General features: G+C 38.6%; 1 protein-coding gene across 3 annotated transcripts in view; it reads left to right on the top strand.

The window, feature by feature from the left end:
• The window catches only part of MMP16 (matrix metallopeptidase 16), a 252,256-nt gene extending 240,451 nt beyond the window's left edge, over positions 1–11,805 (top strand). For all 3 annotated transcript variants that reach the window (XM_034763231.1, XM_034763230.1, XM_034763232.1), the window contains one exon: positions 142–11,805. In XM_034763231.1, coding sequence (XP_034619122.1) covers positions 142–476 — 335 coding nt within the window. In that variant the 3' untranslated portion in view covers positions 477–11,805. The remainder of the gene's footprint in view (positions 1–141) is intronic.
• The last annotated feature ends 3,419 nt before the right edge of the window (positions 11,806–15,224 follow it).

The raw sequence follows: 15,224 nt of genomic DNA, 5'->3' as shown, positions 1-15,224 counted from the left end.
TCCATATTACTTTAACTTTATAGATTCCGGTGCTCAGAAAATAACTCAGTGTCATTTGGTGAATATTGAAGGCTGTTTAACGTCAGTCTTTATAAGCAGATTGTCAACATGACGATGAATAATTGCACTTTTGTTTCCCAGGCTTCACATATTTCTACAAAGGAAAGGAGTATTGGAAATTCAATAACCAGATGCTCAGGGTGGAACCTGGATATCCTAGATCCATCCTCAAGGATTTTATGGGTTGTGATGGACCAACAGACCGGGACAAAGACCGACACAGCCCTCAAGATGACGTGGACATTGTCATCAAACTGGACAACACAGCCAGCACTGTGAAAGCCATAGCCATTGTCATTCCCTGCATCCTGGCCTTGTGCCTCCTTGTCTTGGTTTACACTGTGTTCCAGTTCAAGAGGAAAGGAACACCCCGTCACATACTGTACTGCAAACGCTCTATGCAAGAGTGGGTGTGATGTAGGGTTTTTTTCTTTGTCTCCCAGGAGTTTGTGGTAACTTAAGATTCAACGTAAGAGCTGTTGTGCGGTTTCCTAGCTAGGAGCAGGCATCTGTCAGCCTGAATCAGAGCTGATCTTTAAAACCCAGGGGGTTGCCTGTCCTGCACATGAGTGGGGATTCACTCTACTGGGAAGCTTCCATGATAGACAGTATCTGCCGTTTCTTCAGTCCTTTGTCTTTCTTTGTCATTCGGTTCCAGGCCTTTCCTCTGCACGCTCAATACCCAATAAACTATCAGGATTAACTAATGAAGAGGAAAAAAGAAAAGAAAAATACAATGTTTCTACTGTTTTTCTCCTAAAGCCTGTTCCCCTTTGAAAATAATTTTGCTGAAAGTAAACTTTTTTTTTTAATTAAAAACAACACAACAACCCACAATTGAACTTTCAGGAAAGTGTGAAGACCCAAACAGCTTTGTCTCCAAAGAGGATTGCTTTCTGTCTGCTGTGGATATAGTTGTATACTCCTACACATGATTTTTGTCAAGTGGGAGACCTGGATGACACGCAGGACTTCAGACTGTTCGGACAGCCATTTTCCAACAAACAAGGGGCCAAAATATCTGCAATATAGTAACAGCCTTAATGATACATTCATTTTGTGTTTTATACAGCTATTCTGAGCTACGTCCTCAATGTTTTAATACATTTATATTCATTACTATATTTCAAACAGAACCTTTTTTATTGTTTCTTTCTTTTGTTGATTTTCCTGCATCATTTTTTCCCAAGCTGTACCAGGCCAACTGCCCCCAGGCCTTTCATAGGTCTGTCAGGAACACTCATTCCAAAGCATAGCGAAAAACAGCATGTCTCTGAAGTGGATTGCATTGAACTAAAGTGACAGTCATGTTGTAGAGAAAATTGACACTAGCATTACATTGGTGTAACCCTTTGAGAACTATAGGATTAGTTTTTAGAGTCTGAAGGATGCTAATCTTGGTTGCTATGGAAGTATTGGACTGCAGAAGCGGTATGTGGAAATACAGGTTAATGAAATTCAGGTTTTTAAAACAGGTATCTTGAAAGTGTAAGTAAGGGCTTTCAATTACTTGCATTATTGATAAAAAGCATTTATAACAAACGAACAGAAACAAAAATATATTGCCAGCTACTTTCTGGTAAAACAAATACTTATTTTAATAATTTCTAGCACTCACACAGGATTTTTTGAACTGGCTATAGTTTTACAGCTTAGCCTTTTATCTTAGACATATTGAATCTCTCTTAAACTGTGTTGCATGATAATTCAATTTGCCTTGATACATGAATACATGAAGATAGTGTTACAGTTTGAAAGGAAAGTTAAAATGATGACTCTGATGTTGCATGAATATCGGGTGAATTACCTATTGCATGTTTAACATAGTTCTCAAAGGGTTAGTCAGATCTCTGGCATTTAGCTGTACATTAAATCACTGACAGAGCCAAGGGACCACCAAAGCATTTTGTCATTGTGTGTAATTTGTGCTAACAGCAGTATTGTCATTTTCATGTGACCTGCAGAGCAGGTTTGTATCAATATTTTTTTCCTAGAGAAAAGTCAGCAACTGACAGACCTCTTTATTGATTTTTAGGAGCTGCTTCTTGCAGTGATAGGCTTTACAGTCATTGGCTGTGAACTTATTCGAGATGGTCAGAATGAATGCACCCCAGGAGTCGGACACCTGGCTTTGTATGAAAGCCAGGATTGGAGGGGAGTTGCTTTTGAAATAATGAACAGCTTGCCTTGAACTTGATTATTGATCTGTTGACTGTCATTACCAAGTTAAACATTGTCTTCTGTGATAAGCTTCACTGTCTGAATTTCCTTAAATTGCACTGTCCTATGTCTTCGCTCTTTGACCTTTAACTTGCAAACTGGCACAAACTGAAGATAATCTGGTGTTGCTAATCAGTTTGGATTAGTTTTTGTTTTTAAATGGCCTGATATTCATTATCCAAGATTACAGAAAAGCATTGAAGTGTTTTCTTAGGAAAGAAGTGACAGCAACAAAAATATTTATGGTAGATCTGTAGATGGGCATTTTGCTATATATACATGCACACTCTAAAAATGAACTACAGTAGAATTTTTATTTAACTTGAATACAATTTTCAGTATAAAATTAGTAATTTCTACAAATAATTAGTCATTAGTGACAAAGTTATAAGAAAAGTACTTAAATACTTGAAACAGCCAGCATTGGCTTTTACATAAAACAAGATTTTTATACTAGATTCAACAGATTTCTTACTGATTTCCTAATATACATTACTGGATCATTTTTTAGAGAGTGTAGGTATATATATACATATAAATATATTATTATTATTATTATTATTATGATTATTTTGGTAATGGATAGCTTGACTGCCTTGAATTTATATTTGTATTGAGCCTAGCATGAAAAATTAGTATGCTTTTTTGTTCAATTACATGATTTGATTTTGATTTGAAGACTTATTTTATGATCATGTGTGGCATGCTATAAAGCATCGCAAACTGTTATTTCTTAGAGCATAAACAGAAATATATATACGTACGGCTAACAAAAAAGAACAGTTAGAAAAAAAGGTATAGTTTTACAGCAAATATGCAATGCAGATGGCATTTTGGCGATATTTTGTAGAGGTACTGTATGCTGTATGTTATAAGTGCACCAGTATCAGCCCATAGCATTTCTTCAGTAGATTCATTTCAGCTGTTGCTGAAAATGTAAAGAGTGCATTCACAACTACAAAGCATAGGATAATATTTACTACACATGCACTCATTTAGGGAATTCAAAATACTATGCCTGTCTGTCATTTTTTTTAATCCACTGGGTGACTTTTGTTGTCCACAAACAACTGTAAATTATGTTCTGCTACAGATAGAACAAAAGGACTCATGTTTTTGTTCTGAATTTGTCCCTTGGATAGTTGGTGGAAACCACTGACAAAATTATTTAACCTGCAGTTGATTTTCCACTGCAACAAGAGAACCAGACAATTTGATATTATCCCTAAAACAGAACAGCATCTCATCTGTTTTCTTACTTAACTATTTCACTTCACTTTCAAAGTCTCTCTCATGGCAGCTTTGACTTTTTGTGCAACTGTTTCCCAGAGAATAATGAAGTGCTCAGCATGCTGACTGTTGTTCATTGATAAGGTAACAAAAAAATGTTTGTATTTGGAGAATTTAACTTACAGTAATTATGCTGGAAGATAAGTGTGATAATCTAGTGCTTGATATATGGTACATCATAGATACATGAATGCATAATAACTTGATTCTTAATCTATTTTCTTTTAGGTAAAAGTACACATATATATTATATACAGAGAGAGGAAGAATAAAAAGAGTGTTGTATGGCATGTTTATGCCGTGCAGGTTAAGATTGTGTCAGCATTTCTATTATTATAAATTTCTATTTTCAATAGGTTATAACACAGCCATTAAAATTTGCTTCAAGCTGAAAGATCTAGGAGAAGTTTATGTTCAGTCTAATTTCAAAAATGTATATTTGGTTGCTTTTAAATTATAGGAGTTCAAAATAAATGAGCTATTTCCCCAGGTTTAGTTTTGAACTCATATAAATCAAAAACACCTTATGATTAAGAAAATGAAATTTGATAAACAGTTATTCCACAGTACAGTCTAATAATTGTTAGTGTCAACAAAGAATAGAATAAAACAGATGAACTGAGTTTTGAACGTTAGGTTTCTGCTCATGTGCAGTAACTTTTTTCCTAATGTTTTTAATAAACATAGCCATATTAGTATTGTCGCAATCTACACTGTGAATATATACAATACTAAATATGGATTTCATCAGTCTATTACAGTATGGCAAACTGATTATATAGGTTTTGTGTAAGTCAAGAATAACAAAAAGCTATTTCCTATAGACAGAAAAACACTTAAATTAAATTTTATCAGAAAATAAATTTAGCAGAATATGTATTTGTATATTTACTTGATAGGTTGAAATGGAAAGACTCAGATGGCTTCAAATTAGCCCTGTCAAATTCCCTGAATAAATAGAATACACATATTGTAACATCATATAAACAATTTTTCTTTTTCTTTTCTTTTTTTGGAGTTGAGTTGGGGAGTAGGTTAAAAAAAAGGTTAAGATTGTGAAACACTGATGAAAGCCAAGAAATTTCAAAATGGAGGACCAGGCTTCCCTTGCCCCACAACAGTGTGTGTGTGGTTCCCCTCCACCACCCACCCATCCCAAAACTCCTGACTTTATAATATTGTGGGTTAAGAATAGAGTGTAAGACTTAACTCTGAATTCCCTGGCTTTTGTTAGCTTATGATGCAGTCCTGATGTTAGATAAATGCAGCTTTTGGTATTTAGTTAAATATATGGAATCAAATTCTGACTTGTTGGTAGGAAAAAGTGCATAGAGCAGAAAAGTAGTTGTGCCTATAAGCAGTGGAACATTACACTTTCATTCTAGCTTTTCACATTTGTATTATTGGTGGGGGCATGGCTTGAAAAGAAACGTAATCAAATGGTGAAGATCAAACAGTGCATGTTCCATCCATTATGCATTAAAGCAAGTAGGGACCCAAACTATCACACACATAGCAGCACAAGTTGGAACCATGACAACAGGAACAGACTGAAGCAGAAGGAAACAGCTTCCAGGGTTCTTGTTTTGTTGTGAGTCCTATATCCCATGCAAACTCGGGCTTGGCCTATCTGCTAGTTTGGCAGCGGCTCCGGAGGTGGAGGAAGCTATGCATAGCCAGAACCGCCTCAGTCAGGCAGGCAGTAGGAGAGGGGAAGGAGCCAACGCTGGGATTAGTATCTGCCTTTTATCTGTGCTTGTGTCCCTGGCTGCCTTTTAGCTGCTGTGCTTCCAGCCTCTTGAATGAATGATTTCAGAATCACAGTCACCATAGAATGGCATCTTCATCAGTGGAAGGTGCAAATGGCCACCTGTCTAGTTGGGTGTTGAACCGTGCTGTAAAGCAAATAGTCCCTCTGTGTGTACTAAAGAACTGATAGGACAAAGCTAGTGTAGTGATAAAAGCATGACTGACACTTCTCTGTTGTAACACTCAACACACTCTATGTATTCATAGCACACTGATTGTGGGGTCAAAATAGTGGTTATGTTATTTTGAGGTGAGGCTGATTACATGGAGCCATGTCAGGGGCAAAAACACAGCCAAAGCACATCATATTACATAAAAGTAACAATTTCTATATGCCCATGAAAGTCATCACAGTATCCCTCAATGTTCTCATGACAAAATACCGTGGCAGGACATAATCATGTTCCTATTTCTCTAATCCACTCTTGTACTTTGCCTACCAGCTGGCACAAAGAAACTGAGCTCATATAACAGTCCCAATCAGCTTATCACCATCATGGACTGCAATGGCTGACCCCATGCAACAGCTGAGCCTGGGATCATCTAGTGTCACATAATGTAGATTCCCTGTGGTACAATGTTATTTTATAGATGAATGTGTAGAAGGAATAGCTCACTAATAATTAGGATTCCAGATGTTTGAGTAAAATTAACACATGATCATTGGAAGTAAATGTTGTCACTACCTTAGAACATTGTTCCAAAGTATTGGTTAACACTATGCTAACCACGGATACATGGTATAAAATTCTTGTTTTCCTAATGTAGATCAGCTGTAGCATATCAGCCACCAGTTGTCTTCATTTCATCAGTGTTTGTTTGCATTCACAGAGGCTATGCATACTAGATATCTCATCCCATGGTATATGACATGTACAGTGTGTAGACACCACACTGTACACTGCTGTAATGTGTCAACAATCAAGGGAATGCTACAGAATAATGAAACCTGTGCAAGTGATAGCTAAAGAAACAAGGATGACATCCTAAAGAGAGAGCTATCCACACTTCTCTATCTATGCACTATACTATGAATTGCCATCACAGCAAAAACCCATAAATGATAGGTGTTACACAGTGTAGCCATTATAAATGATACACATCAGCCTTGCAGTCAGGCAGCATGAACTCATAAACCTATGCAGAATGACAGCATTCACAAACTACTATCATGGTGAGTGATCCATATTAACTGTGAAGCCCTGATTAGTCAACAATGACCCTGAACCCATTGAACCACATGTCCCCATCAACTCACATACCACCTCCTTCATAATTGCTGCCCCATTCAATCACCAGCAGTGGCACATGGTCACACACCAGCCAGTCTCTGTTTTTTCCCATTTTCAGGGACAAACCTGAATTCACAGTCTTAGTCACCTAGTCACCTCTTGCTGTTACAGTTGCCATATTTCATCATGTGATACTAGTACAGAGAGAGTGATCATGTTGAATCCATGACATGCCCCAGATGGTATGTACATCAACATCCTTCCTCACACATGGTTTACACAATACAGTTGTTGTCAGTTATGGTTCCCTTTTGTTTCAACATGATGCTGAGGTCAGATAGTCACATAACTCTATACACAACTGGTCATTGGCCCTCACCAGCATAAACCCACATTTACCAGTGACTTGGGTGAAGCACTTCATCTTTCACTCAGCAGGCAAAACATAATGTATACAGACGCTCCCTGGGTTACACAAACCTGACTTACGGAAATCCGCACTTACGGAAAAGGTTCCGTAAATTCCGTAATTTTATTTATTTATTTATTTATTTATTTGCGTAATTGTCAGAGATACATCCCCGACTTACGCAAAATTCAACTTAGCCAAGGCGTTACAGAATGGAATGCTTGTGTAAGTCAGGGAGCTTCTGTACCTGCAAATTAGTACCATTCCCTTAATGGTTAAGCACTTGCAAGCACTGGGGTGTGATGTCATAAAATAACAATTTTCTGTTTGCATTATCATTCCAGTGTGCTCGCATAATGCAGCTCTTGTCCTTATGAGACATATTTGCCTGCACTCCCATAAACCATGAGTTAGTATGCATGTGATGAACTGACAGTCACCCTAAAAACATACATATGTGCATGACAAACTAATCACTGTGTTATATGAACAAATTATGAATCCACCACTGCCATTACTACGCTCAGGTATGAGCTGTAGTAGACTAGTCAGCAATATAAAGTAATTGCTGATAGTGCTCTGAGTTTTCCAGTGTGCACCATTACATGATATTTGGGCATATACTAGCAAGCAGTATTATAGGACTGCATATCCCGATTAATAACTACACAATCCCAACTTTATGCATGCGGTGAATCTGAATGCAAACTGTTATGCCCAACATATGTGCTCTTATTAGATACTGGCATAAGAACAGTGGATGCTCTTCTCGACCACATATTGGCACCAATAGGTTTGATTCTCTTTTTGTCAGATGTCTGGAGGTATACATGGATAAATGCATTCAGAGGAAGAATCTCTTGATGAGATACATTCAGTAGGTATTGCCAACAGCTAGTAGTGCTGCTGTGTTGCCATGATCATATGCCGTTTTAACTGATCTTGTCAAACTCTGCTCTTCACTGCTATGTGTGATATAAATTCTGTTTTTTGTCAACATACCTGCCAGCTAACTACTGTATGCAGGTAAACAATTGCTACCAAATTATGACATGGCCATGTGCCAAAAGCTAAATGAAACCCCTAGAATAACCCTACGTGGCCATGTCCTATCAGAGTTCATTGTTTGTCAATATCCACGGTGATCTGAAATATCAGATTGATATGATGTTATACCCATGCAACCATCATCCTCATGTTGAGCATGCATGTTCAGTTAGGAAAGGAATCCAGTACTCAACAAGCCTGTAATGGTGTCAATCAATTATACATCATTTAATTCACTTTTCCTCTATATAATACATTTGATAAAACATCGTCTATTAACTAAGTTTCTAGCACCCATTTACTACCATCTTTAATGCACAGTTCCAATGCCGTGAGGCTGTCTCCTCTCAATTCACCATTTATACATCTGAGCCGGTAATGTAACTCAGTATTTCTGTTTTAATATACAAGGATGAAAACCATCACATTGCATTATATCTGTGTCTGTGGTCCTTCTTCAAATTGTACAAGATATATGGGCTCTCACCTTCTTTGTATATGTTGCTTTGACAGAGGTATCCTTGGCTCACAGTGAGGACAAATACTGTTACCCAGCACCACCCACTTACATCTCTCATAAAGGAAATAATTAAAATTATTCATGAGGAGTCCTTTCCACCACTGCCAGTGACCACAGTTGAGTCAACCAGGCCTTCTGATTAAAGGTTACTGAGATATAGCAGTATACGCATAGACACCTGACCACTGTTCATCTCTAGGAGGCGATACCAACAACAAATGAGTACAGGTCAGTCTCTATACCCAAACCTGAAAACAGTTTCACTGGAATAGAGGAGACCTAGGATTCTAGACACAGCCAGAATGGCCTTCAACCAGTCTCAGTAACCTTACTCCAAAAAGAATAGGCTAGATAAAATGTGATAGAGAGATAATCAGTGTCAAAGTTTACTTGTGCAAGGGCCTAGTGATGGCTTGTCTTAGTGGCCCTGGAACCCTGCCCTCTCAATCAGTAAAACCAATTGAAAACCTACCGGAGATAACATACTGTTCATCTTTCCTCATGGATATGGTAAAACCAGTCTGAATCCAATCCAATTTGTCACAGTGAAAAGTATTCAACTTTGTTTTCAGATGATGGCATCCTAGATTCACTGAGTTTTCTGCCATGTGAAGAGCTCCACTGGATAAGACTTCTCAGATGCTATGATGGAAGAGAAGAAACACTTCTTTCCCTCCATGGCAGCCACAGTGTGTGATATGTTTCTGTGATATGTAGAAGCATGGCCATAATTACTGGATGAATTGCTTGTTCCTCCATGTATGCTGATGCAAGCCTCTGATCCATTGTTTCTCTTCATCGTGAGTTTCCTACTGAATAAGGTGGCACCTGATGTTCTCCACTTTAGCTAGAATAGCAAGCAGTAACAAGTGAACTATATGGACTGGGAGGAGGTGTTAAAATGTTGTTGTCAATGTCTCATTGGTCACTCTAACATAGACACCCACAGATGCAATCAATCACAAGGAAATCCACCCCTTTTGTGTTTACTGCTGATGTGATGGTGGCTACTATTATTTGAGTCATTTCATGTACATACTTGAGGCATCCTGTGCACACTTTTCACTAAAATTCCGCTAAACAACATCAAGATTTTTTACACATCCAATTTTAGTATTTCAATCTTTCTTATCTCGGGGTTGATTTGCTGCATCCATATATTCCCATGGACAGTCAAGCTTCTGGGTATTCGGGCATGATTTTTAAAGTCTCCTTCAACCATTGCCCATCGCTTCTTTCCTAAACTGTGGATAAAAATGTATTGCATAGCCTGCATTAAGCATCACAAACTGCTTGCTCAGATTATCACATCTGGTTTTGTACATCTTTCCTGAATCATGTTACAGCAGTAGTGTATTATCTTGGTGTCAGCCCATGTGCATTGTCCACACGTGTTCACACTGTGATAGCTGAGCTGTCCAGGAGGCTGCATTTCAACAATGCTAGCATTGTTCTGCACATACGCCCATCATTTCTATCATGCTACCAGTACTTGGCAGCTGCAAATATTGTGATTAAAGTTCTCTCCTTCTAATATTATTTTTCTTCTTAGGAGTAGGTAGTCTACAGTTATACTATTGAGGTGTTGGGGTATTTTATTTCTGACGCCTCAGTTCATTCACACATATCCACCAGCACTGTATCATAATTTATTGAGCCAACATTATTAAATAGTGGGACCCTTTCCTAATCATTGTGTTACTATCTTGTTTCCAGTCTCCACTAACTCATACCTATTCATAGCACATTTATGCACAGGTCTCTGTAACATCTGCTATCATGCACAGGGTTTAAAACCCTGGAGGTGGTAACTTACAGCTTTCAGGGTGAGTCACTTGTGTTTGGGCATTGTAGGTCTGTTGTGTGAGAAAGATGTGATTGTTCACACAGTAGCCATTGCTGAGTGGTGTGGGGGGGAGGTCTGCTCCTTGCCAGGTCTGTGGTTAGTGCTGTCATTTGCTAAAGCATATGATTCTGGGGCTGTTTTCCCTAGTATGTTGGCAAGCGTACATTGATTAGGGTACATTGTTTTGATGCTTCACACAGCTCTTTTTTAAACTGCTCTTTCTTCTGAATGCCGTGCATCCTGCTTACTCTCTGTGCTTTGTGCCCTAGTATCCGCAGTACCTCAATTGCTGCTTCAGTTCTAGTGAGTTTATGTTGGTTCTGATCTCAGTAGCCTTTTCAGATTTCCATCTAAATACCACTTCTTCCTGCCATTAGCTGTTCTCTATACTTGCTGTAGAAACTGATTTTCTTCCAATATGTTATGAAGTTCATATTACAACTTAGTGGCCCTTTCCACATTGTTGTGTGCTTGCTTTACTCCACCTCTGAGATAGAATAAGATGTATGCATGGAGTTTTCATGTGCATACATGGGTTTTGGTGCAATACTTAGGCTTAGAATATGTTAGATGGGTTTTTAGGCATGACATAATCCACATTTGGACAAACCAAAACTCTTTTCAAGCTTTGCACCCTGAACCACACACAGCAACTGGTCATGTGACTTTAGATAGCCCTACAAATAAGCCAGAATATAGGTGTAGTGATTTCATAGTGTGCTGCACATTTTCTCACTGTATTCTGTTTTTGCTGCATAGCTCCATATACATTCCATGCCAGAGTTTTGCTCATTATGTTCTGTTTTGGCAACAAAATAACTGGAGCATTTTTACTTGCTTTCTCTATCTAAATTTCTTTTCATGATTGTTATTTTATTTTATTCTATTGCTCACACAGCATTCTATACAGTAATCTTTTTATAACTGACATATGTTATTCTTTCAGGTAGCTTCTACTGACAAACACAGAGTTTGTGTGCAAATGCAAGGCTGACTCAATGGTGCTAAAGTGTATTATGTCTGTCAGATATAATCAGGCAAAATTTTGTGGTGCTTAGACTGATTTTTTCATTGATTTTATTGATCAATACATTGGACAGTGTTTTCTTATACACAAGTTGTTCTTTATTAGTAAATCAAGGCCTCATCGTGCATTGTTAAATAAAATGGGTTAATTAAGCTATGTAACAGCTCACCAAGCTATTATCTCTTTAACTCCTTATAACATTGCGTCATTAAAGGTCAAGGGGTCATGATATTAATCTCATTGCTGTAGACCATTAACATAACTGAACATTTTCAACAAAGTACTTATGTTTACAACACTATAACCCTTTGACTGCTGCGGCAACCTTTAACCACAAAAAAAAAAGTCACATGCTAGAATCGTTATGGTTCTTGCCATGGCAATCAAAGAGTTAAGGGCTGTGCAGTGATTTGTTTTATATTTATTAATTTATATTTATTTTTGTTTTCATTTGAGGAGGGGGGTTTGGGGTGGGGCAGTTCTTGTCTGCTGTAAGTGTCTTAACCAAGGGAAGGGTTAAAATGGCTTTTTTATACTATTGCATCTTATGTACTTACCATTGTTTCATTGTGTTGTAATTAAAAAAAAATCTGTCAATAAATAAGAACAGGAAAAAAAGTTTCTTAAAGGCATTGTGGTTTTACTCAGTGTGTATAATTACTGCGAGTTTCTTAGCTGCTCTTGTGTCAGGAGAAATAGAGCCTTCCCCGATTCATTCAGCAGAAATAGCTCAGTATTACACAGGATGAGATGTGTGTGATACAAACACATTTGCTGTGGAAAGCAGGAACTTATCCAAAACGAATTAGAAATAAGATGAAGGGCTCTGGTGCTTTTACAGCATGACAATGCCTGACAATCATAGTCAGAGCTTTTTGGTGGCTAGTCCATGATCTAGAGCAAACTGCCTCCAGAGCTCTGAACTAGCTCAGACCTTTGTATTTACTAGTATATAAACGTAAGCATTATAACAAGAAATCCACCTATGACTTTCCACCTGCAGAGAGGGGGGAGAGAGCGAGAAGGAAGACCCATATGTGATAGATGCTAGTCCTGTCGCTCAATACACTACTGGAAGGCACCCAAATGCCACAGTCATGGGCCCAATATAAGGAATAGAATAGAATAGAATAGAATAGAATAGAATAGAATAGAGGAAAGCTTCACTGGTGGTCTGGGAATAGTCTGACCAGTAAAACATCAAAGTCTGAACAGAATGTTATGGAGATCGTATGAATCAACCCTGAAGTTGCTGGAACTCAAATCTTTTAAAAACAAAATGTCCTTTAGCTAGTTTAGGACACTATCAGAAGAGGAAAACCTTATTAGTTACATGTCTAGTGATCCATATTTGGAACACTATATCATGCTAAGGTTGCAAAACAGTTTCTAGTTTAATCCTATTTTATATGCTTATTACTTTCTGAAATAGTCACCTTTTAATGATGAATTTTTGCAGACTTGAGTACGCCTGCAGGTCGTATGGGATTTTATTTTAATGTCTCGGCAAAATCCCTTCAGATGTACTTGAGTTACAGTAGGGAGAATAAGAGAAATACTGTGTAAAAAAGAAAAATATCAAGCCATGCTTCTTTGAACAGAGCAAACAGAAAAAAAAATAGATTGAGATTGCAAAAACACTTTTCCTTGTTAGGGATTAAAGCCAAGCCTGTTCTTAAATTTAGAGAAAAATATTAAAAATAAAGATGTTATGAGACTGAAAAAAATCATTTCTGAACTGCTCAGTTGGCTTTTGTGAAGAGTTCAGCAAAGCCTGATATGACCTTGCCCCCTTTATGGTATCAAAATGCCCATCCTTCCGGGCTTGACCAGGGGATTTGGTTTCTGTTCTTAAGATGTTGCTGGAGCAATTTGCCTTTGGGTAATTGTAAGTGGCTCAATGAAAACAGGGTAAAATCCTCCCAACAATACCTTCTATGAACATGGACGGTAGATAATCAGTGATCAAATTAAGTAGCCTGTCATTTGACTGTAGCCTCTCTTCGCATTTTTGCTGCCTCCTACAATATTTTGAAAATACTAAATTTTCTTTTTAAAATCCATGTTTTATTTTGTTTCCTATGCTGCCACCATTATTCTGACCCTTCTATTCCTTCCCTGCTATTCTGGGTTACAGTCAATGGTTGTGTCTTGCCTTAATTCGATTGTAACCTATTCAAGGCAGAGACTGCATTTGTACAGGCCTAGCACAATGAGACCTCAGTCACATTTGAGACCTGTGGGTACTACATGTTCAATAAGAGAAAAAGAAATTATTTGACTTGTAAAATAATTAATTTTATTAGCACCTTTCTTGTACCTGTCTCAACCTTGAAGTTGCCTTTTTTATATTTAAAAACACATATTTAAAAAAATACATTAAATAAATCTTTAAACCAATCCCACAGAAAACCTTCTCAAGCCAGCATGATCTCCCTCATAGACTTCATCACTTTCGCTATCAACCCCACTCAATTTTTCTCCCTCCTAGCCGAGGAAATGCCTGCACACACTGACAGATCATCCAGTGTCCTAATCAAATCCAGGCTATGGTTGGTTTATTGAGGAAGAAACTGGCTGATTTTATAGCTGCTTGCTTTCAGGGTCCAGTTCATGCTAAGCCATTAGAGGACAAGAAGTGAGCTGGCATTTCATAATTGGCAGCTCACCATTCAGTGTCTAATTCAGGGATCGGCAACCTCTGGCACGTGGTTCGCCAGGGTAAGCACCTTGGCAGGCCAGGCCAGTTTGTTTACCTGCCACATCCGCAGGTTTGGCCGATCGCGACTCCCATTGGCCGCGGTTCACTGCTCCAGGCCAATGGGGGCTGCGGGAAGCGGCGGCCAGCACATCCCTCGGCCCGCACCACTTCCCGCAGCCCCCATTGGCCTGGAGCAGTGAACCGCGGCCAGTGGGAGCCATGATCGGCCAAACCTGCGGAGGCTGCAGGTAAACAAACCAGCCCGGCCCACCAGGGTGCTTACTCTGGCGAGCTGCATGCCAACGGTTGCTGATCCCTGGTCTAATTATAATTGTGTATGCTGATGAATGTTAAAAATGTATTTGAGGATGCCAATCATCTGGGATCCATTATCTCCCCTTTCCATCTCCAAACCTGATTTTTAAATCTTATGCCCAAGTCCACCAGCCTGTCTCAATGGGCCTCACTCATGCTCAGAGCTTCTACTGCTGCACAGCCTGATGTAGTATACGCTAACAGACTTGTGATGATCAGTGGTTTTAGTACAGGGTTACATATCAGTGGGCAAAAGCACTCTCCTTCTCTCACAGCTCTCCAGACCATGCCATGCCACTGGCAAAGGGCTGTTTGTTTGTTTTTGTTAAAAGCAAATGATTGAGCACCTGCCACTGAAGAAGCAGCCCCCAGCTCCTAGGAGCCTTCAATCTTTTTTATGAAAGGAAAGGCAGTCAAGCACTGACATTTAATAATAGGGCTTTAGAGTGCATATGGAGCACTGTCCAGTGTTACTGGGAAAAGTTGGCCATTCCGTGATGCTACTGAGCTTTGTATGGACAACTGCATGTGATTTCTTCAGGAATTGTGGGGTTTTTTGGGGGAGGTGGGGGCCGGGGGTGTATTAAAGCTTAAGTCTTCCAATCAGGAAACAGAAACAACACCATATGACTTAGGTGACCAGTCAGACTATATGAATAATAAATTGTGATAATAAATATTTATAGAATAGTTTTCCAGCAACCCACAGGCTAAAATTTGTTCATACAAATAACTTGCTCAAACAATT

Source organism: Trachemys scripta, chromosome 2 (assembly GCF_013100865.1).
Source record: "Trachemys scripta elegans isolate TJP31775 chromosome 2, CAS_Tse_1.0, whole genome shotgun sequence".
Lineage (NCBI taxonomy): Eukaryota > Metazoa > Chordata > Testudines > Emydidae > Trachemys > Trachemys scripta.
The sequence above is the reverse complement of the archived record's forward strand: the minus strand, read 5'-3'. Positions and strand labels throughout refer to the sequence as shown.